We start from the raw sequence: 22,344 nt of genomic DNA, 5'->3' as shown, positions 1-22,344 counted from the left end.
AGGTAAGCTTGATTTGGGGTTTTGAGACAAATCTCAATTCCACCTCATTTTGTGTGCAGGCTTAAACAGCTTGGGCCAAACCAGTCCAAACATCAAACACACATATCAAAGCCCAACACATGAAGAGCGGGCAGGACGGACCAACAAGTTCGTGAATAGGTCATTGAGATAAGATAGTAGACCTCTTTATACACTTAATTATATAAAAAAAATTCAAATCCAATCCAACTCGTATTATATTCAAATCGGGTTTTGAGCCGGGCTGATCAAACTAAAGGAATGGATTCCCAAACACAAAACGAAGCTGATATCCAATGCTCTCATTTTCATCTTTGTGCTTCTACATGATTACAAAAGATCAGTTACGGAAGATGAGAGCAGCCAAAACAAAAATTACAACTAAACTATGTATAAAAGCTCATTGGAATTATGATGTGGTACATAACAAACTAAACTATATAATAACACTAAATGATCAGAACAATTTCATTGAATTTACATGAAGTTTAATTATTGTTTTTTGGGGACAAAGAATGAAGTTTAATTATATTTACAGTCACAAACTATTTCAAAAATTACTCATTTTTCCTACCAAAGATGGCTTCCTTTGTCACAAGCTTAATTCCTCCTACCCACAACTCAGCCATCTCAACCCCTCCTTCACAAACAAAATGCACCTCTTTCTTCTTAGTAGTCATCACATGAAACATTCCAGGATCTTCAACATCAAATTTCCGCCGGCGATTCCACCGGAATTTTATACTAGCACCAACCTCAGCCCCTCTACAGATCACATTTCTTTTGCTTGACTTCCCCCACTGCAAAATTCCTGTGCCATTCACCATTCTCAATGATTTAAAATGAGGAGTTCCTTTCCAACATTTTGTATGCTTCTTCACTCGAGTCCCCTCCGAGACTAGTTGTCTCGCAAGTTCGTCTAGTATGACATTTTCTGCATCTTTTCCTTTTCCATTCTCCCTGGCAACCTAATTCCACGATCGAATTCCACATATCCAGGAAAATATTACATGTCAGCAACCTAATTCCACGATCGAATTCCACAATCGAAATACTAATTAGAGCTTGATCATATTATATTAAATCAAATTATCTCTTTAAAACAAGCATAACCACAGATAAAGCGTCCGATTAACCCTAAACTGATTTTTTTTTAATCAGTTCAAAAGCAACACAGGTCTACAAAATGATGAATTCAGTATTACGTAAATAATCAGAACATTCTTATTTCATCAATCGTTTCCATATACAAACAAAATCATATAATTACCAGTAATTTTCTGACGAGCTTTAAATTTCCGGTATGAGCAGTGAGAAACAGAGCAGAGACATCAGTTTTGAACTCCTGATACTCAACGCGAACTTCGTGCGCCGATTCATGGTGAAGCAAAACTTCTGTCTTCTTCGCCTTCAAGCTCACCGTGCCAACAAAATTGACGTCGACGAAAGGATCGTCGACACACTCGAAAGCCGACTTCAAGTCGTTAATATGGGAAGCGTCGAGGAGACGCTGGGAAACTTCGGATTGGTAATCTATAGGGAAGACCTGTTTTCCGGTGCCGGAGTTTCCAAACACTGTCATTTCGAAATCGGTATTGTCGCGTATACAGAGGAAGAGAGGAGCGGGGAAGAAGAGAAGAAAGGAGGGAAAGATTGTTTTGAGAAGGAAAGGAGGGAAAGATTAAGTGCTGTTTCTTGTAGCGATTTTTAGAAACTTTAACGTTTAAATTTTTTTTTATTACCGTTTCAAAAAAAAAAGAATTTATTTATTTACTTATTAAAAATGGATTAAAATATAGAAAAAATTAGCATTAAGATTTAAGGAAAGGTAGGAGCTTAATGTTTTAATATATTTTTAAGTAAGTTCATTAATTCTTTTTAGTTTATAAAAATATTATTTTATTTTATACAATATGAAAATAATATATAAGTTTTTATTTCGTAAAAAGCATAATTAAACCCTTAAACTTTATATATTTTAAATATCAAGCATCTGATCAATTATTTTTTCACATTGTGTCATTGATCATTGATTTTATTATGGATTTGGCCCTTATTTAACTTTTTCGTCGAGTTTAGGAGATGAAAATGTCGGTTTTGCGATTCTAAAATGTTGAAAATCACAAAATTATGGGCGTGCATCAAAAAATTCTTTTATACAATACTATATTTTGGTATATTTTGGTTGATTGGGTATGTTACTCTTATAACACATTAAAATTTTAGTGATAATTTTTTATTTATCTTTTTATTATTGTTGATAAAAAATTTTAGAATCTCAATCTTTTAATATTGACTTATAGTTACCACATTTAATATTAAGTTGGTAGATTTTTGAGACAGAGAGAAAATAGTTATTAACTCGTATAAAGAGAGTTGTTGTTATCTTATCTTGAATGTCTTTTAAATATAGTAACATAGTTGTTGTTGTAGTTTTACTAGTATATTTAGTGGCATGCAACTTAATGTTGATGAGTCATTTACTACCGTTTTACTTTATGTGAAAACAGTGGCGGAGCCAGAGTTTAAAGTCTGGAGGGGCTCCATTACATGAAGATTTTTTTCTTAATAACGAACTTATGGTTTTGATTCATGGTAGCCAAATCAAAATTTTCAAAATTTTGATAATATAAGGGTAAATTTGATCATAATTGGAAACATTAAGGTACAAAACAACTGAGATTCAATATAAAATAAGGATAAGGTGCAAAAATACTCTAATGTTTACACCTACGAATAATTTTACCCCTAACGTCTAATTTGGTGCAATTTTACCCTTAACGTTGGCAGCCAAGAGCAATTTTATCCCTAATGTTGACAAGTTTGGTCAATTGGAGAAATTATTCATCAAATTGTTTTCTCGGTCATGAATTTTGTAACTAAAAAAATACGATTAAAATAATAAAGGAGAATAAGGTTAATAATGATTAAACCACTGTTCGTCAAGGGTGTTCCGGAGGTTCAGAGGGTCGAGAGACCCTCCCCTATCCCCTAGCTCCGCCCCTGTGTGAAAATGTGACCAACGCACTTCTGAGAGAGTGTTTGGTTGGGTAAAAATGCATGAAGCAATGAGAATATGAATAAATTATTCTCATTCAGAGTGTTTGGTTAACCAAATTTAAATATGGAATGAAAATCAGCTTCCTCTAAACAAGGAAAGGAAATGACTCATTCCCTCTTTAATACATGCTAATAAAAATTGATTCCAGAAAATGAAAAAAAAAACAATTTTTTCCTCTAATTTCCATAATTTGCATTTGTACATGTTGCTCAGTCTTTTTTATATAATCTAATTCATTTTATTTAATGTTAGATTTGTTTATATAGTATTATTTTTATGTCCTATAGAATATCATATCACTACAAATTTATATTATTAATATATTGTGAAATATTATTTTATTAATAATATACTTTTTAATATTTTGTATAATACAAAGTAATTTTTATGTTTCAGGTCTGTTAATTATTAATGGTTTATTTTATATTTACCTATTAAATGTATTATTATTATCTAATTAATTTTAGTTTTACCGTATTCTGATTTCGATTCTAAAATTTGAATCAAACACTTATAAAAGTAATTGAATTCCAAATCTGGATTAAACCAAACAAAAAAATAAATAGATATATTTCTATTCTGATGCTGTAGTATTCCAATTTTGAAATTTGAACCAAACACCTGCTTAAGTGTTACAGAGAATTATTTAAGTAATTCAATTTACTGTTCATGTAAGAGATGAGATCTTCTTTTGCACAATAAGTCCACGGAGCAATAGATGATTGATGATTATTATCAATAAATAAATTTATGGGTTAAGGTACAAAAATACCCCTAACGTTTTGGATCAGGAGCAATTTTACCTCTAACGTCTAAAATAGTGCAATTTTATCCCTAATGTTGGAAGCCAATGGCAATTATCCCCTAACGCTGATAAATTGGGTCCATTTAAACTGACTTCTCGGTCATGAATCACACGTGCGTCGTTTCATCAGTAACAAATCACAAACATATGTTGGAATGTGAAAAAAATTAAAAAATATACTATCTTTTTGTATGAATTACACAAAAAAAAAATCAAAAAATTCACCAATTTATAAATATTAATCCATAATTCTATTATTAAATTTTAAAAAACATGAAATTCTTTTTTAGAACGAATTGTTATGTAATTGGTGTAGAACAAGGAACTATATATATATATATATATATATATATATATTTTAATAGTGTTTGAAATTGACCCAATTTATCAACGTTAGGGATAAAATTGCTTTTAACTTTCAATGTTACGGATAAAATTGTATCATTTTAGACGTTAGAGATAAAATTGCTCATGTCTCAAAACGTTAGGAGTATTTTCTTAACCCTAAATTTATTTTCTAAGATGGATTTTTCTTTTTCTTTTTTTAAATAAAATAAAAACATAAGAGAATATTGGAAACTAAATCTTTTATAGTGAATAAGGAAGATTTTGTCAATGACTCCAACTCATCGAATATCCTATTTACCCCATTAACTTCATAAAAATGGTATTTCTCACTCTCTCAACTTGTCCATTTACCTCCAAACTCATAGAATGTCCTATTTACCCCCATTAACTCCATAAAAGTGGTAAATAGATCATTCGATGAGTTGGAAAGATAAAATGACCAATTTAGATAAGTTAAGGGATTGAAGGAGCATTAGGCCTTTTATTTTCTATTTTTGTAGATGTTAATCCAGGGGAATCCTTCTTTACTATATATCTGAAACAAAAAATTTCACATGTAAGGAAAAGACTAAACCAGAAAACTGTGAATAGTGCAGTTTAGCAGCAAAAACAGAAAAAGCAAATGCTAGAGCTTAAAATCCCAACTTTATACTGCACAAGTTTATAAAAATTACAGTACATACATTCCTATTATAAACTAATCTAAAGTATAGGCACTAAAGTGAGGAAGCTAAAGAATTTCATGTAATATTTATTTCGTGACTAAATATTTGAACTTTTACATTACTATAATATTTACAAATTAATGAAATGATAAGAATAAAATTCTCTACTATAATCATCTCTAACGAATCAATTTTTCCTACAAAAGATGGCTTCCTTTGTCACAAGCTTAATTCCTCTTACCCACAACTCAGCCATCTCAACCCCTCCTTCACAAACAAAATGCACCTCTTTCTTCTTAGTAGTCATCACATGAAACATTCCAGGCTCTTCAACATCAAATTTCCGCCGGCGATTCCACCGGAATTTTATACTAGCACCAACCTCAGCCCCTCTACAGATCACATTTCTTTTGCTTGACTTCCCCCATTGCAAAATTCCTGTGCCATTCACCATTCTCAATGATTTAAAATGAGGACTTCCTTTCCCACATTTTGTATGCTTCTTCACTCGACTCCCCTCCGAAACTAGTTGTCTCGCAAGTTCGTCTAGTATGACATTTTCTGCATCTTTTCCTTTTCCATTCTCCCTGGCAAGCATGAGTGCAGTTTCCTGCAGAGCGTGGATGCCGGCAGAGTAGTTATGTCCCTCTTCAAGTGCATACTCCAGTAGTATTTTTTCAATTTCTTCATCGTAGTGGTTTAGTTCTGATAAAGTGAGTGCTGTTTCGCCGTGTTTGTTCTGTAGCTTCATATTAGCACCTGCATACAAAAGTAGCCTGAAAGCTTCCACATGACCACCTGCTGCAGCTATCATAGCAGCAGAGAATCCGTTTTCATCTTGTTCGTTGAGATCGGCCTCCAACTGAATGAGCTTTCTCAAGGCCTCAATATCATTTGCCTGAATCACAAACGTTAAGGAGGAAAACACTGAAATATTGCTTGATTTGGGATTCTTTCCAGCTTGAATTACATCTATCACTGCTTGTTGTAATCCAATTGCCCATCTGCTTGATGTTGCAATCGAACTAGCAGATTGACCGGTTGAATTAACCAAGCCAAAATCAGCACCGGCAGAGGCTAGAATTTTTAAGCATTCCTGTTGTTTATATCTAGCACAAATCATCAGCGCGGTTTCGCCTAAATCTGTTTTGGAGTTGAGACTGCAGCCAGCAATTATCAGCTGTTCAAGAACTTTGGCTGATCCGAGCATTGCAGCTAAATGAACAGGACGCCAGCCATTCCTCGAAGCTGTTTCGATGGGTGATTCTTTATCTGCACCATGTTTTAGAAGTACTTCTGCTGCTCTTGCATTGTTACACAGGATGGCATGGTGGATAAGAGTCCTGCCCAAGTGAAGAATGTTAGGAGAGACGTGTTGAAGGAGCATCTGCAAAATAGCTCCGCTTGCTTCGAAATACTCAACTGCACACCAGGAGACTAAGTAAGCCTCAGCTAATCCAGCTCCAACTCGAAATTCTTCACCTGTATCAGTATCCCAAGACCAAGCTCCTAGCCTCACCTTGATGTCCACCCGAATGCTGACCTGTTTCAAGAGAAGTCTAACTACGGAAATCTGCCTGCTAATAATCGCAGCAGCAAGTGCATTGCAATCAACATGAGCGTGCAACCATGGCTTGGAAGATTGAAGGAGAATCCTATCAACTGCATTGGCATCCACTCCACACTGCCACCAATTAAGATCACCAATGTCAGATCAACATTATCAATTTGATGAAGGATATGATTTCAGATTTGGGCTTAAATTCAGAATTGTACATTCTTAGATGTTACATGAAATAATCGCAACAGCAAGTCCAGAATTATCCTTCACTGCAATTGCAAATCAACCTATGAAGAAAATATCTAATTGCTAAGAATGTACTAGAATACTAAACCCACTCTTTCATTTAGGTTGATCTGATTAATCGGGTTCGAGGTTGAGAGGCAATGTGGTCTATACATAATCATGTATAAGATTTCCATTGTTTTGATGTACATATATAAAGAAGGTAATCTTGTGGCATTAACTGCTTACCCTGATGAGTGTGTCTACAACGTTGACAAAGCCTCTGCAACAGGCAGAAACAAGAGCATGAACAGCAACCTGTGGGCGTATAAGGTCAGAACTCATAAGCAGCCCTGCAAGTCTGGCCTGACCCAGATAGCTCGCCTCTAACAAAGCCTCTTCGCATGCCTCCTGAAATGCCCCACATTTGATAAGCAAATCTAAAACATCTAAATGTCCTTCCCTTACTGCTGCTGTTGTGGCATAGCCTCGAAACAGCTTCTGATTCACATAGGCTCCAACGCTCTACACACAAATTACACCAAAATTGTATCAGAAAAACCATATCACCATTTTTGTTCTGTAATAAAAGACAAAAACAAAAGGTTATAGTGCCAAAATCTCTGTTACCTATGCTTAGTACAAGACATGTATTGATAATTATTGAACCAATATTCTAGAGAAAGAATTATTATCGCTTCCGCTAAAGGACAACATTAGATTTCTGGATCAAAGTATAAGATGGAGAAATAAAGTTGTTAATCATTTTAAAATGGAATTGATAAAAAGAAATCTCTAGGCCTCAGGTAGTATCTGAAATCTGTCAGATTTTATATGGACTTATCTGAAAATATTACATTCCAGCAACCTAATTCCACAATCGAAATACTAATTAGAGCTTGATCATATTATATTAAATCAAATTATCTCTTTAAAAGAAGCTTATACCGCATAACCACAGATAAAGCGTCCGATTAACCCTAAACTGATTTTTTTTTAATCAGTTCAAAAGCAACACAGGTCTACAAAATGATGAATTCAGTATTAGGTAAATAATCAGAACATTCTTATTTCATCAATCCTTTCGATATCCAAAAAAAAGATCAATACATTACCAGTAATTTTCTGACGAGAGTTAAATTTCCGGTATGAGCAGCGAGAAATAGAGCAGAGACATCAGTCTTAAACTCCTGATAATCAACGAGAACTTCGTGCGGGGATTCATCGCGAAGCAAAACTTCTGTTTTCTTCGCCTTCAAGCTCACCGTGCCAACAAAATTGACGTCGACGAAAGGATCGTCGAGACACTCGAAAGCCGACTTCAAGTCGTTAATATGGGAAGCGTCGAGGAGACGCTGGGAAACTTCGGATTGGTAATCTATAGGGAAGACCTGTTTTCCGTTGCCGGAGTTTCCGAACACTGTCATTTCGAAATCGGTATTGTCGCGTATACAGAGGAAGAGAGGAGCGGGGAAGAAGAGAAGAAAGGAGGGAAAGATTGTTTTGAGAAGGAAAGGAGGGAAAGATTAAGTGCTGTTTCTTGTAGCCATTTCTAGAAACTTTAACGTTTAAAAATAATTTTATTACCGTTTCAAAAAAGAATTTATTTATTTATTTATTTAAGGAAAGGTAGGAGCTTAATGTCTTAATATATTTTTAAGTAATTTCATTAATCTTTTTAGTTTATAAAAATATTATTTTATTTTATATAATATGAAAATAATAATATATGAGTTTTTATTTCGTAAAAAGCATAATTAAGCCCCTAAACTTTACATATTTTAAATATTAAGCATCTGATCAATTTTTTTTTTACATTGTGTCATTGATCATGGATTTTATTATGGATTTGGTCATTATTTAACTTTTTCGTCGAGTTTAGGAGATGAAAAGATCGGTTTTGCGATTCTAATGTTGAAAATCACAAAATGGGAGAGGAGAAAATCGAGTTTGAAAGAATATATTGGTAATTAATTTGTATAATTTCGGTTTAGTTTTTAATTTTTTTTATCTCTCCTAGTCAAGGAATTCTTATTTTTATTTGTCTATGTCAACAAGCCGAATCACCTTAACGATGTATGCAGTCCAAACTTGACGAAAAAGTTAAATAAGGGCCTGATGGAAATTGCTTCTATGGTTATTGTTCCAGAAACCACGTATACTGATAACTGGTGTTGGCGATTCTCAAAAACGGGCCGGTACACTACTACTACTGGTTTGGATTTAATAAAAAAATCATGTTGATAGGAGCAGCAATGGTACTCCACATATGGAAGTTTAGTCATCGGCCAGATTATGGGCAGTGGTATGGCGTCTGAAAATTCCGGAATAGGTTCGCAGCTTCATATGGTTAATAGGACATAACTGACTGCTGTGTAATGAAAATAGGAAGGCACGTCACCTTACAGATAGTTTGAAATGTATTGAGTGTGGAGAAGCAGAGAGTCAAATACATGTTTTGCATGAATGTCTAAAAACGGCAGAAATATGGCTCAAATTCATTCCAATTACTCATCATACCCGGTTTTTCAATATGGATTGCAAAAATTGGCTTTGGAAAAACTTAACGTATACAGCTGTGTATGATGGTATCCCCTGGTCGTGTCTGTTCTCAATGTGCTTGTGGTGGATTTGGAAATGGCGTTGTCAAATGGTGTTTGGAGATACGAAGTGGGTACGAGATAAGGCGGTATTCGTCATGGCTCGAACAAAGGAAGTCATAAATGCACGACTTTTGCTAATTAATGCCGCATGTGCTAAAAGTAGGGATAGTTAGATTCGATGGTACCCTCCGAACCCATCTTGGATTAAGGTAAATACTGATGGTTCCAGTAAAGGAAACCCAGGCCAAGCATCTGTTGGGGGCTTAATTAGGGATGAGTAGTGACACTGGAGATGTGGATTCATGGTTAATCTCAGCGTTTGTACGACAGTATTAGCCGAGCTCTGGGGTCTTTATTTTGGGCTTAAAATGGCTTGGGATAGAGGTTACAGAAGGGTCCAAGTGGAGCTTGATTCACAGACTGTCCTGGCAATGATGCATAGGGAGACTGTAGACACCACCGATTAGCATGGTTGTTGACGAGATGCTGGGAGTACATGATTCGAGATTGGGAGCTGCGTCTGATTCATATGTCTCGTGAAGGTAATCAGACTGCTGACTGGATGACGAACTTCGCAGGGTCATTTCCATTGGGTCATCACGAGTGTGATGTGCCTCCTGTAGGCCTACAGGCTATTCTTTGTGAGGATCGGCTTGGCCGACACTTATATAGGATAGGTCGTTAATTAGTTTCTTTTCTTTGTTTTGTTTGGGTTCTCACCCTCCTCCTCTGGTTACCAAAATTTTTTTATAACAAAATTAAAAATTAATTATAATTATTATTATTTAACAAAATGTTTCGAATTATAATTTTCTAATAATAATAAAAAAAACTTACAAATTATTGAAATAATGAAAGACATTAACTAAAAACATGTAAATATTTAAATACAAGAATTAAAAATATACGCACATTTAAATTAAAAATAAGAGATAATGTCTAAAAATATCTCTAACGTTTACAGCCAGGAGCAAATTTACGTTTAACATCTAAAATGGTGTAATCTTACTCTTAAAGTTGGCAACCAAGAGTAGTTTTACCCCTAATATTGGTAAGTTGAGTCAATTTTAGCCATTATTATAAAACATAGATATTTTATTCTTTATTCAGTTCGTTCTAAAAAAATTATATTTTTTATGATTTAATAATAGAATTGAAGATTAATATTTATAAATTCGACGAAATATTTTGAATTTTTTTTTTGTCAAACTCGTACAATAGATAGTATGTTTTTTAATTTTTTTTTAATTTACATCTAATCATATGTTTATGTTTTGTTACTAATGAGTGATAAAATGACTCATGTATGAGGTGTAGAGGACAAGATTCATGATCAAGAAAACAATTTGATGAATTACTTCTCAAATAGACCCAACTTGACAACGTTAGGGGTAAAGTGCTATTGACTATCAACATTAGGGGTAAAATTACATCATTTTAGACGTTAGGGGTAAAATTGCTCATGTCTGTAAACGTTACGAGTATTTTTGTACCTTATCCCTAAAAACAATTCACAATTAATTATTTGTACTTTATTTTATATTATTATAATTAGATACAAATTTAATTAATAAAATTGCATTTTGTTTTATAAAATGTTATATATCATTTCATTAGATAAAAAAGTAGAGATACGAAACTGTATACTACATGGTGAATGAACTTAACGATGAATGATTAAATACAACATTATTATTAAGGTCAATGTGATCAAAACAGTATAGATATAACATGAAAATTAGGAGAAATAAAACCTCGGACACATACATGATCCATAAAGGTACAAAACGACTCAAAAAAGCAATAAAAACCATAAAAAGTACAACTAACTGTAAAAAAAAAATTAGAAATCGTATTTAAAATTATAACACACAATAGTGATATATATTATTATAATTTTAATAACAATGAAAAAATTATCGAATAGTAAAAATACATTAATTAAAAACATACACACTTTTTTTAGAAACATACACACGTTAAGTTTGATTCGGGTTTTTGAGACAAATCTCAATTCCACCTGATTTTATGTGTAGGCTAAAACAGCTCGGCCAAGCCAGTCCAAACATCAAACATACGTATCAAAGCTCAACAAGTTCATAAATAGGTCATTGAGATAAGATAGTAGACCTCTTTATACACTTAATTATATAAAAAAAAATTCAAATCCAATCCAACTCGTATTATATTCATATCATATCGGGTTTTGAGCCGGGCAGATCAAACTAAAGGAAATGGATTCCCAAACACAAAAAGAAGCTGATATCCAATGTTCTCATTTTCATCTTTGTGCTTCTACATGATTACAAAATAACTTATGATAACAAAAGATTATTTACAGAAGATGAGAACAGCCAAAACAAAAATTACAACTAAACTATGTATAAAAGCTCATTGGAATTATGATGTGGCACATAACAAACTAAACTATATAATAACTAAGCATCACCCAGTTATTGATCAGAACAATTTCATTTAATTTACATGAAGTTTAATTATTGTTTTTTGGGGACAAAGAATGAAGTTTAATTATCTTTACAGTCACAAACTAGGCTAGGGGGTAGCAGTCAAACCATTTCAAAAATCACTACCAAAGAATAAATCACTACCATTTTTTGGAAGTATATATTTATCTGAAGATGGCTTCCTTTGTCACAAGCTTAATTCCTCTCACCCACAACTCAGTCATCTCAACCCCTCCTTCACAAACAAAATGCACCTCTTTCTTCTTAGTAGTCATCACATGAAACATTCCAGGATCTTCAACATCAAATTTCCGCCGGCGATTCCACTGGAATTTTATACTAGCACCAACATCAGCCCCTCTACAGATCACATTTCTTTTGCTTGACTTCCCCCATTGCAAAATTCCTGTGCCATTCACCATTCTCAATGATTTAAAATGAGGACTTCCTTTCCCACATTTTGTATGCTTCTTCACTCGACTCCCCTCCGAAACTAGTTGTCTCGCAAGTTCGTCTAGTATGACATTTTCTGCATCTCTTCCATGTCCATTCGCCCTGGCAAGCAAGAGTGCAGTTTCCTGCCTCCAATTCGCAATTTCACAGCTTGCCCCAAATGAGATCAGAAGCTCACATACCTTGCTATGGCCTTGTTTTGCAGCTAACATAAGTGGAGTATATCCATCAATGTCTGCTGCATTTATGTCGTAGCCTCTTCTGGTTAACATTGAAACTAAATGCAAGTCTCCCCGGCTGGCTGCTCGGTGTAGAGCGTGGATGCCGGCAGAGTAGTTATGTCCCTCTTCAAGTGCATACTCTAGTAGTACTTTTTCAATTTCTTCATCATGGTGGTTTAGTTCTGATAAAGTGATTGCTGTTTCACCGCGTTTGTTCTGCAGCTTTATATTAGCACCTGCATACACAAGTAGCCTGAAAGCTTCCACATGACCACCTGCTGCAGCTATCATAGCAGCAGAGAATCCGTTTTCATCTTGTTCGTTGAGATCGATCTCCAACTGCTGAATGAGCTTTCTCAAGGCCTCAATATCATTTGCCTGAATCACAAAGGTTAAGGAGGAAAACACTGAAATATTGCTTGATTTGGGATTCTTCCCAGCTTGAATTACATCTATCACTGCTTGTTGTAATGCAATTGCCCATCTGCTTGATGTTGCAATCGAACTAGCAGACTGACCGGTTGAATTAACCAAGCCAAAATCAGCACCGGCAGAGGCTAGAATTTTTAAGCATTCCTGTTGTTTATATCTAGCACACATCATCAGCGCAGTTTCGCCTGAATCTGTTTTGGAGTTGAGATTGCAGCCTGCAATTATCAGCTGTTCAAGAACTTTGGCTGATCCGAGCATTGCAGCTAAATGAACAGGACGCCAGCCATTCCTCGAAGCTGTTTCGATGGGTGATTCTTTATCTGCACCATGTTTTAGAAGTACTTCTGCTGCTCTTGCATTGTTACACAGGATGGCATGGTGGATAAGAGTCCTCCCCAAGTGAAGAATGTTAGGAGAGACGTGTTGAAGGAGCATCTGCAAAATAGCTCCGCTTGCTTCGAAATACTCAACTGCACACCAGGAGACTAAGTAAGCTTCAGCTAATCCAGCTCCAACTCGAAATTCTTCACCTGTATCAGTATCCCAAGACCAAGCTCCTAGCCTCACCTTGATGTCCACCCGAATGCTGACCTGTTTCAAGAGAAGTCTAACTACGGAAATCTGCCTGCTAATAATTGCAGCAGCAAGTGCATTGCAATCAACATTCGCGTGCAACGATGGCTTGGAAGATTGAAGGAGAATCCTATCAACTGCATTGGCATCCACTCCACACTGCCACCAATTAAGACCACCAATGTCAGATCAACATTATCAATTTGATGAAGCATATGATTTCAGATTTGGGCTTAAATTTAGGCACCTATAAGTAAGGCAAACAGCAAGTCCAGAAATATCCTTCACTGCAATTGCAAATCAATCTATGAAGAAAATATCTAATTGCTAAGAATGTACTAGAATACTAAAGCCACTCTTTCATTTAGGTTGATCTGATTAATCGGGTTCGAGGTTGAGAGGTAATGTGGTCTATACAGAATCATGTATAAGATTTCCATTGTTTTGATGTACATATATAAAGAAGGTAATCTTGTGGCATTAACTGCTTACCTTGATGTATACATTTCCATTGTTTTGATGTGCATATATAAATAAGGGTAATCTTGCGGTATTAACTGCTTACCCTGATGAGTGTGTCTACAACGTTGACAAAGCCTCTGCAACAGGCAGAAACAAGAGCATGAACAGCAACCTGTGGGCGTATAAGGTCAGAACTCATAAGCAGCCCTGCAAGTCTGGCCTGACCCAGATAGCTCGCCTCTAACAAAGCCTCTTCGCATGCCTCCTGAAATGCCCCACATTTGATAAGCACATCTAAAACATCTAAATGTCCTTCCCTTACTGCTGCTGTTGTGGCATAGCCTCGAAACAGCTTCTGATTCACATCGGCTCCAACGCGCTGCCACACAAATTTCACCAAAATTGTATCAGAAAAACCATATCACCATTTTTGTTCTGTAATAAAAGACAAAAACAAAAGGTTATAGTGCCAAAATCTCTGTTACCTATGCTTAGTACAAGACATGTATTAATAATTACTGAACCAATATTCTAGAGAAAGAATTATTATAGCTTCCGCTAAAGGACAACATTGGATTTCTGGATAAAAGTATGGAGAAATAAAGTTGTTAATCATTTTAAAATGGAATTGATAAAAAGAAATCTCCAGGCGTCAGGTGGTATCTGAAATCTGTCAGATTTGATATGGACTTATCTTCCTTGCATACAAGACTGCACTAAAGATATCCAGGAAAATATTACATGTCAGCAACCTAATTCCACAATCGAAATACTAATTAGAGCTTGATCATATTATATTAAATCAAATTATCTCTTTAAAAGAAGCTTATACCGCATAACCACAGATAAAGCGTCCGATTAACCCTAAACTGATTTTTTTTTAATCAGTTCAAAAGCAACACAGGTCTACAAAATGATGAATTCAGTATTACGTAAATAATCAGAACATTCTTATTTCATCAATCCTTTCCATATCCAAACAAAATCATATAATTACCAGTAGTTTTCTGACGAGCTTTAAATTTCCGGTATGAGCAGCGAGAAACAGAGCAGAGACATCAGTTTTGAACTCCTGATACTCAACGCGAACTTCGTGCGGGGATTCATCGCGAAGCAAAACTTCTGTCTTCTTCGCCTTCAAGCTCACCGTGCCAACAAAATTAACATCGACGAAAGGATCGTCGAGACACTCGAAAGCCGACTTCAAGTCGTTAATATGGGAAGCGTCGAGGAGACGCTGGGAAACTTCGGATTGGTAATCTATAGGGAAGACCTGTTTTCCGGTGCCGGAGTTTCCGAACACTGTCATTTCGAAATCGGTATTGTCGCATATACAGAGGAAGAGAGGAGCGGGGAAGAAGAGAAGAAAGGAGGGAAAGAATTGTTTGAGAAGGAAAGGAGGGAAAGATTAAGTGCTGTTTGTTGTAGCGATTTTTAGATACTTTAACGTTCAAAAATAATTTTATTACCGTTTAAAAAAAAGAATTTATTTATTAAAAATGGATATAATAATAAAATATAGAAAAAATTGTCCCTGTCGGGATTAGCGTTAAGATTTAAGGAAAGGTAGGAGCTTAATTAATTAGTGATGGCTGGCTCCACTTTGATTGAAAAGGATAATAACGTCTTAATATATTTTTAGAGTAAGTTCATTAATTCTTTTTAGTTTATAAAAATATTATTTTAATATTATTTTATATAATATGAAAATAATAATTTATGAGTTTTTAATTTTAAATTTGTCCGTAAGTTTTTTTTTTTTTAACCCGAAAGAAGCATTTCATAAAAGAAAAGGATTTGCATCCTCAACAATAGCGTTCAACAGCCATTCCGGCACAACAGAAGATAAAAAATCGCTAGCATTGGAATAGGCCTGCCTAGCTACCAAATGAGCAGCCCTATTCGCTAAACGACTAACAAAAGATACTGAAAAAGTAGGATTAGAACTTAAGATAACTCGACAATAATGAATAAGCGTTCCAAACTCCGAGATATCCTGTTTGTTGGAGTGAATTGCATCAATAACAAGCTTAGCATCTGATTCAAATTCAACGTTTGTGTAACGCATAGAAGCAAGCCATATCATACTTGTTCGAAGTGCTAGTGCCTCGACCACCTTAGGTTCTCTAATGCTTGCAACAGAACTGCTGCTACAGAGTAGAAAAGTACCTGTGTCATCTCTGATCACCGCTCCCATCCCGCAGCTTCTTGCTTCCTTAAAAATGGCACCGTCAACATTACACTTCACTGATTCCCTTGCTGGTGGCTTCCACACTTGTCTTTCCTCAATCTGCCTGATGTTTCTGTTCGACTCATAGTTGCCGCCAATTGCTAATTGTTGCTGCAGCCGGGCAACAGGCGTCGAAAGAGACACATCCACGTTCCCTTCCTGCTGCGGTACTCGGCATCCCGCGGATGGGTTCTGGGCAAGGACGTTGGCCTGCCCTGCTTGCTGGTGGCTGGATGACGGGACAGCGACAGACCCATCCCTTCGCACTGCTGCTGAAACTGCCTTCGACATAGCCTTCGAGCTTTGATGGTAAGCCTTCCAGTCCCGAAATTCATCAATCCCCTGGCGCCAACTAACATCTGTCGGCCACCAGGTCATATGCCATAGAACTCTGTTTCGGTGGTCCCAGATTGTCTTTAGAGCACAACACAGTCGGTCAATGATCTCCTGATTCGGGCCGCATAGAGCCTGCATTAACCACTCTGCAAAATTCATCCCATTAGTTTGTGGAATTGGAAGTCCGGCTATTCGCCAAAGATCACCTGCAAAGCAACATTCAACAAATAAATGGTTATCTGTTTCATCCTGATCCACACACACAGGGCATTCAATTGTGATTGGAACTCGTCGATGGGCTAATCTAGTCCGAGTTGGTAGGCTACCCGAGCAAATTCGCCATATGAATAGCTTCAATTTAGGGGGCATGTTCCGGTTCCAGATCCTCCTCCAACCCTCATTCACCAATCTTCCCTCTTCCACCTCCAACCCAACAATATAACCCGAATGCACATTATAAAAGCCATCTTTTGACCAGTTCCATATTCTCCTATCCTCACTGACAGTGAAGGGTAAAATAATATCGCAAATGGCACTCACTTTAGTTTCACTAAAACATCCTTTCAATTTATTCACATCCCAACCCCTACCATTTTCAAGCAACAAGTCAGCAACTCTTAAATCCTGCATCCCAGGGACCATAAAAGAATTTAAACAAAACCCGTTCAGTTTAGGTACCCATGCGTCCTTCCAAACTCTAATTGAACTCCCATCTCCTACCTTCCACAATACCCATTTTTTAAGAATACTCAGGCCACTCCAAATACTTCTCCAAACCATACTAGGATTATTGCCTAATTCAGAGAAAAGTAAGTCTTCCTTTGGGAAATATTTTACTTTGAACATTTTACTTACTAAGGTATTTGGATTATCCACTAATTTCCATCCCTGCTTTCCTAATAGGGCTAAATTTTTAGTACTCTGATAAATTTTTATTTTTTATTTTTTTAATTGTTATTAAAATTATAATAATATATTCTTCCAAAAAAAATTATAATAGTATATATGGTAGGGACTATTATGTGTTACTATAATTTTAAATATTAAATTGAAATCTTATTAAATAAACTTTTACCTTATTAATTAAATCTTATTAATGTGATTATATTTTTAATTTTTGTATTTAAATGTGTACATGCTTTTAGTTAATGTCTTTTATTTTATTTTTTTTTATGACCAAACTTATATGATTAAACGAGAAAAGAAACATTATCTTGAATACAATAAAAAATACAAACAAAAAAAAAATTAATAAAAATTTCCATATAAAAAAAGAGATCGTGTCTAAGCTATCAAATTATGTGTAATAACATTTGCTTGGCATCTTTAAAAAACAAATTCAACTGAAACAAAAACTCCTGTCACTTCAATAATATCATCAAGAATTACACCAAGCCAATTGGATAGTTTTTGATCTCCTTTTCGTAATGAAATCGCTGAAATTGAATTAGATGCAACCATAATTTCTTGAAAACTACAATTCTTAACCACACGCAAAGAGAATAGAATGGCTAATAATTCAGCATGTAAAATCATAGTGAAATCAATAGGCCCTCCACCAGAAATTGAAACCAAACCATTGCAATCACGAACCACCACACCAAAAGAAGCTTGTGATGATCTTATAAAAAAGGAAGCGTCACAATTGAGCTTAAATGTTCTGAAAATCGGAGGCTGCCAACACCCAGAAGTTGAACCGACCTGAACATTATTTGGTCCCGAACTACAATTCACGGCCTAACCCAAACAAGTTGCAATATCCCGCCTCCTCCTTAGTTGCGAGTTTGACTCAGATAGAAAGCACTGGCCATCTCTAACATGTTAATATCTTTTATTATTATTAGAAAATTATAATTAGAAACACTTAGTTAAATAATAATAATAATTAGTTAATTATTAATATTAATAAATTATTACTTATATCGAAATTGACTATTTTTTTATGAATGAAATAATAACATTTTTTTCCACCGGCACTTTCGATTAAATATTTTTATGACTCATTGGAAAACATCACGGTTTCTGTACAGTGGCACAAGTTCATCTGGAATGATGTTATTCCTCCCTCTCGGTCGATAGTATATTGGGTTCGCTTAAACTTTTCTCTTCCCGTATTTTCCCTTTTCAATATATTTTGTACTTGCTTTGGTTCGGTATGAGAGTGCCAATTTAGTTGGGATGTCATCGCTTCAGGCTTTTACTGCTTCCCAACTTTTATTTAAAAAATTATTTAATGGATTTATTTGGTAAATTCGACTTTAACATTACATAAAGTTCAAAATTTCTTTATGTTATTAATAAAGTATAAAATCCACAATATTAGTATTGTCATAATTAACCAGTTATGGATGGCGAACTTCGCAGGATCACTTCCTTTGGATCATTACGAGTGTGGTGTGCCTTCAGTAGGCCTCCAGACTATTCTTCGTGGAGATCGACTTGACCGACACTCACATAGAATAAATCGCTAATTAGTTGTTTTTTTTTTTTTTTTTTTGTTGTTTTGTGTTGTTTAGATTTTCACCTCCCTCCAATTAAAAAAAATTATCATAAATTTCTGACTTACTCAGGCCGGATTTGGCCTGCATAGTGCATACAATTGGGCCATATAGATTACAGATTCACAAGTGATCAAATTAATATTGTTCATTTTACACTAATTTTTTTTTTTTTTTTATAATTGTTCATTTTAGGCATTCTAATAATTCTTAAAATGACAAAAATAGTAAGACCAATTTATATTTATTTTATAAAGCTGTTGCCATCCAGGAAATATTATTGTTATTGGGAATGTTTTGCTGGCCTGAAAACTTTGGATTTTTTTAGATGCTTTAGTCTTCATTTTATAATGCAATTATGGATAGTAAAATCACCATCTAATCTAACCATATGGTAAAGACAAAAAAAAAAAAAAATATATGAAATGTTTAATATTCAAATGGTGTTAAATATTCTTAAACAATGTGTAAATTTTGATTTTTAAAAAACGGTTTATTAACTGATTTTTCTTTCTTGACAATTCTTATGTTCTATAAGGATATTATAACCAAACATAGCGGACAGTGTCGGATAAAAGATTTGAACATTGCGGATTGTGTCGGATAAAAGGTTTTTGAACAAGTAGCAGTTCTAAATGATAATAATAATATTAACCATATAGATAAAACGTAAGCTAACTATATTTAAGTTAACTATAGTGATTATAGGTATATAGGTAAGTTATCGATATTTTTATTATTCTTCATTCATTCAAAATTTCTAGTATTCTTCTCTTTTTTCATTAAGTTCACTTTGATTTCTTCTTTCTCTGGTGTTACGAGTTTTTCTACCAAGATGGTATTTGAGTGGTCAAACGCTTCCGCAATCTCTTTTTCCTATTTATCTCTTATTTCTTCTTTCCAGATTTCTTCTTTTTCTCTGATTTCTTCTTTCAGATTTTTTGCATGTTGTGATTTTCTTTGCGATTAGGTATTTTTCCTTCATCTGGGTATTTTTTACCTCTGTTTTCTTGATATTTAGTTTCTCGATTTGGGTATGCTTTCTTGATCTATTTCTTCAGAGCTAATTCTTCAATGGTGAGAGTAGAAGAGCAAACTACCAGCCCTTATTATGTTCATCCAAGGGAAAACCCCTCTTTAATTTTGGTTCCCCTTCCTCTTTTGGGTCTGGATTATCATGCTTGGTGTCACAATATGACAATTGCCCTTCTTTTCAAGAACAAGCTTGAATTTGTGGATGGAACCTTGCTGACGTCTGTTCATAATTCTCCCTTACATGCTGCGTGGAAGAGGTGCAATAATTTGGTTCTTTCTTGGTTGCAAAGGTCTCTTTCTCCTTTAATTCACTATGTCAAAAACTCCTTCAGATGACAGTTACACAAGATATAAACCTGTCACGGGGCTCGCTGCCATCTGATGGTACTTCAGATGACGGTCACGTTCTGTCATCCGTAATAGCTCCACATGACAGCGACCAAATAGTGACCTGTCATTTGACCACTAATTATATGAGTTTATCTAATAACAATTGTCATCGAATATGTAACAATTGTAATTGTTCTGTAATTCCATTGATTTGTAAATGAGTATATATAATAAGTACAGTTCACGTTTCAGTGAAAGACTAATGCTAACTAACTATTTTATACAAACAGTAAGTGAGTAAATAATCTATTTCTCTAATATATATCTAATACACCCCCGTAGTCGAAACGTTCGGAGGCCGAACATTGAGACTATTGCGAAAATCATCAAACAATGGTGACGGGAGACCTTTGGTGAATATATCCGCAATTTGATAGCGAAACGGTACATGGAGGACTCGAACTTCACCTTTTGCAACCCGTTCACGGACAAAATGAATGTCCATTTCGACATGTTTTGTTCGATGATGATGAACCGGATTCCCTGCGAGGTAGATGGCACTGACATTATCACAATATACAATTGCTGATTTGTGAATTGGGAAACCCAGTTCGAGAAGAAGATTTTTGATCCAGCATGTTTCGGACACGACATTGGCTACCCCCCGGTATTCTGCCTCAGCGCTGGATCGAGAGAGAGTGGGCTGTCGTTTGGCGGACCAAGATATTAAGTTGTCACCAAGAAAAACACAGTACCCGGAAGTTGATCAGCGTGTATCTGGGCATCCAGCCCAGTCCGCATCAGTATAAGATATCAATTGGTAAGTAGATGATGCTAGCAGGTTGAGACCATAGTCAATAGTACCTTGTATATACCGAAGTATCCTTTTGAGAGCAGCCACGTGAGATGTTTTTGGGTCGTGCATAAATAGACAGATCTGTTGAACGGCATATGAGATGTCCGGTCGAGTGAGTGTAAGATACTGAAGAGCACCTACTAGCTGTCTGTATTCTGTGGGATTGTGATATGCAGAGCCGGAAGAGATACTGAGCTTCTGTTTTGTGTCGACAGGTGTAGCCGCGGCATTGCATGACCCAAGGCCTGCCTTGGCTATAATTTCAGATGCATACTTCCTTTGTGATAGGAACATGGAACCCGGAGAGTGGGTAACTGATATACCCAAGAAGTAGTGAAGAGGTCCCAGATCTTTCATAGCAAATTCTGAATTTAGTTTGGATAGAATATGACCCTGAAGCTTATCAGAAGAGGTGATCAACACAATATCATCAACGTACAACAGGATGTATGCAGTGTCTGAGCCATGCTGGTGAATAAACAGTGAGTGATCAGAGATGCTATGTGTGAAACCCAAGGTGGTGACAAAAGTTGCAAATCTGTGGTACCATGCGCGGGGAGCTTGTTTCAATCCATACAAGGATTTCTTCAATAGACAAACATGATCAGGTACCTGGGATCCCGGAAGCCCAGTGGTTGATGCATATAGACTGTCTCATTCAGTTCTCCATGGAGGAAAGCATTATTGACATCCAGCTGCCTAATGTTCCAATTCTTTGATAAGGCAATGCTGAGAACTGCCCGAATGGTAGCTAGTTTGACTACAGGGCTGAAAGTCTCACCACAGTCAATACCGGACAGTTGTCCTGAACCATTACCAACCAGCCTTGCTTTGTATCTCTCAAAAGATCCGTCAGATTTGGTTTTGTGCCTGAAAATCCACCAATTATGAATAACATTAGCATTATTTGGACGGGGTACGAGTACCCACGTCTTATTTTGAATAAGAGCCTCAAATTCATCAGTCATGGCTTGTGTCCAATTTGGATCAGATAAGGCAAGAAGTGGTGTTTTGGGAAGAGGAGAAACATTAGAGGATACAGAAGCAGACAAATTTAGCATTCTACGCGGCTTATGAATGCCGTGTTGGGCACGGGTGGTCATGGTGTGTGTGTTAGGATTGGGTGCAGGAATTAAGGAAGTTGGGGAGCCAGTGGGAGAATGTTCA

The 22,344-nt window shown here is 35.6% G+C and overlaps 2 protein-coding genes across 2 annotated transcripts; both read right to left on the bottom strand.

The window, feature by feature from the left end:
* Positions 1 to 4,993: 4,993 nt before the first annotated feature.
* Positions 4,994 to 8,181, bottom strand: LOC136230575 (uncharacterized). The gene is made up of 3 exons (XM_066019695.1): positions 7,799 to 8,181; positions 6,933 to 7,208; positions 4,994 to 6,581 (listed from the first exon to the last, which is right to left on the bottom strand). The coding sequence occupies exons 1-3, from the start codon at positions 8,108 to 8,110 to the stop codon at positions 5,085 to 5,087; spliced, it is 2,085 nt and encodes a 694-aa protein (XP_065875767.1). The 5' UTR covers positions 8,111 to 8,181; the 3' UTR covers positions 4,994 to 5,084.
* A 3,570-nt stretch (positions 8,182 to 11,751) lies between these two features.
* On the bottom strand, positions 11,752 to 15,287 carry LOC136230724 (uncharacterized). Its single transcript, XM_066019890.1, has 3 exons — positions 14,890 to 15,287; positions 13,996 to 14,271; positions 11,752 to 13,589 (listed from the first exon to the last, which is right to left on the bottom strand). The coding sequence occupies exons 1-3, from the start codon at positions 15,199 to 15,201 to the stop codon at positions 11,916 to 11,918; spliced, it is 2,262 nt and encodes a 753-aa protein (XP_065875962.1). The 5' UTR covers positions 15,202 to 15,287; the 3' UTR covers positions 11,752 to 11,915.
* Positions 15,288 to 22,344: the final 7,057 nt, after the last annotated feature.

This window comes from Euphorbia lathyris, chromosome 5 (genome assembly GCF_963576675.1).
Source record: "Euphorbia lathyris chromosome 5, ddEupLath1.1, whole genome shotgun sequence".
In the NCBI taxonomy this organism is placed as follows: domain Eukaryota; kingdom Viridiplantae; phylum Streptophyta; class Magnoliopsida; order Malpighiales; family Euphorbiaceae; genus Euphorbia; species Euphorbia lathyris.
The sequence above is the reverse complement of the archived record's forward strand: the minus strand, read 5'-3'. Positions and strand labels throughout refer to the sequence as shown.

Bases quoted from the DNA above. Each gene is read 5' to 3' on its own strand.
- LOC136230575 (XM_066019695.1), bottom strand. From the start codon at position 8,110: ATGACAGTGTTCGGAAACTCCGGCAACGGAAAACAGGTCTTCCCTATA. The intron at 7,209-7,798 runs GTAATGTATTGA...ATTTGTGTGTAG, and splicing joins CTCTCGTCAGAAAATTACTG to AGCGTTGGAGCCTATGTGAA. The intron at 6,582-6,932 runs GTAAGCAGTTAA...AATTGGTGGCAG, and splicing joins TTGTAGACACACTCATCAGG to TGTGGAGTGGATGCCAATGC.
- LOC136230724 (XM_066019890.1), bottom strand. From the start codon at position 15,201: ATGACAGTGTTCGGAAACTCCGGCACCGGAAAACAGGTCTTCCCTATA. The intron at 14,272-14,889 runs GTAATTATATGA...TTTGTGTGGCAG, and splicing joins AGCTCGTCAGAAAACTACTG to CGCGTTGGAGCCGATGTGAA. The intron at 13,590-13,995 runs GTAAGCAGTTAA...AATTGGTGGCAG, and splicing joins TTGTAGACACACTCATCAGG to TGTGGAGTGGATGCCAATGC.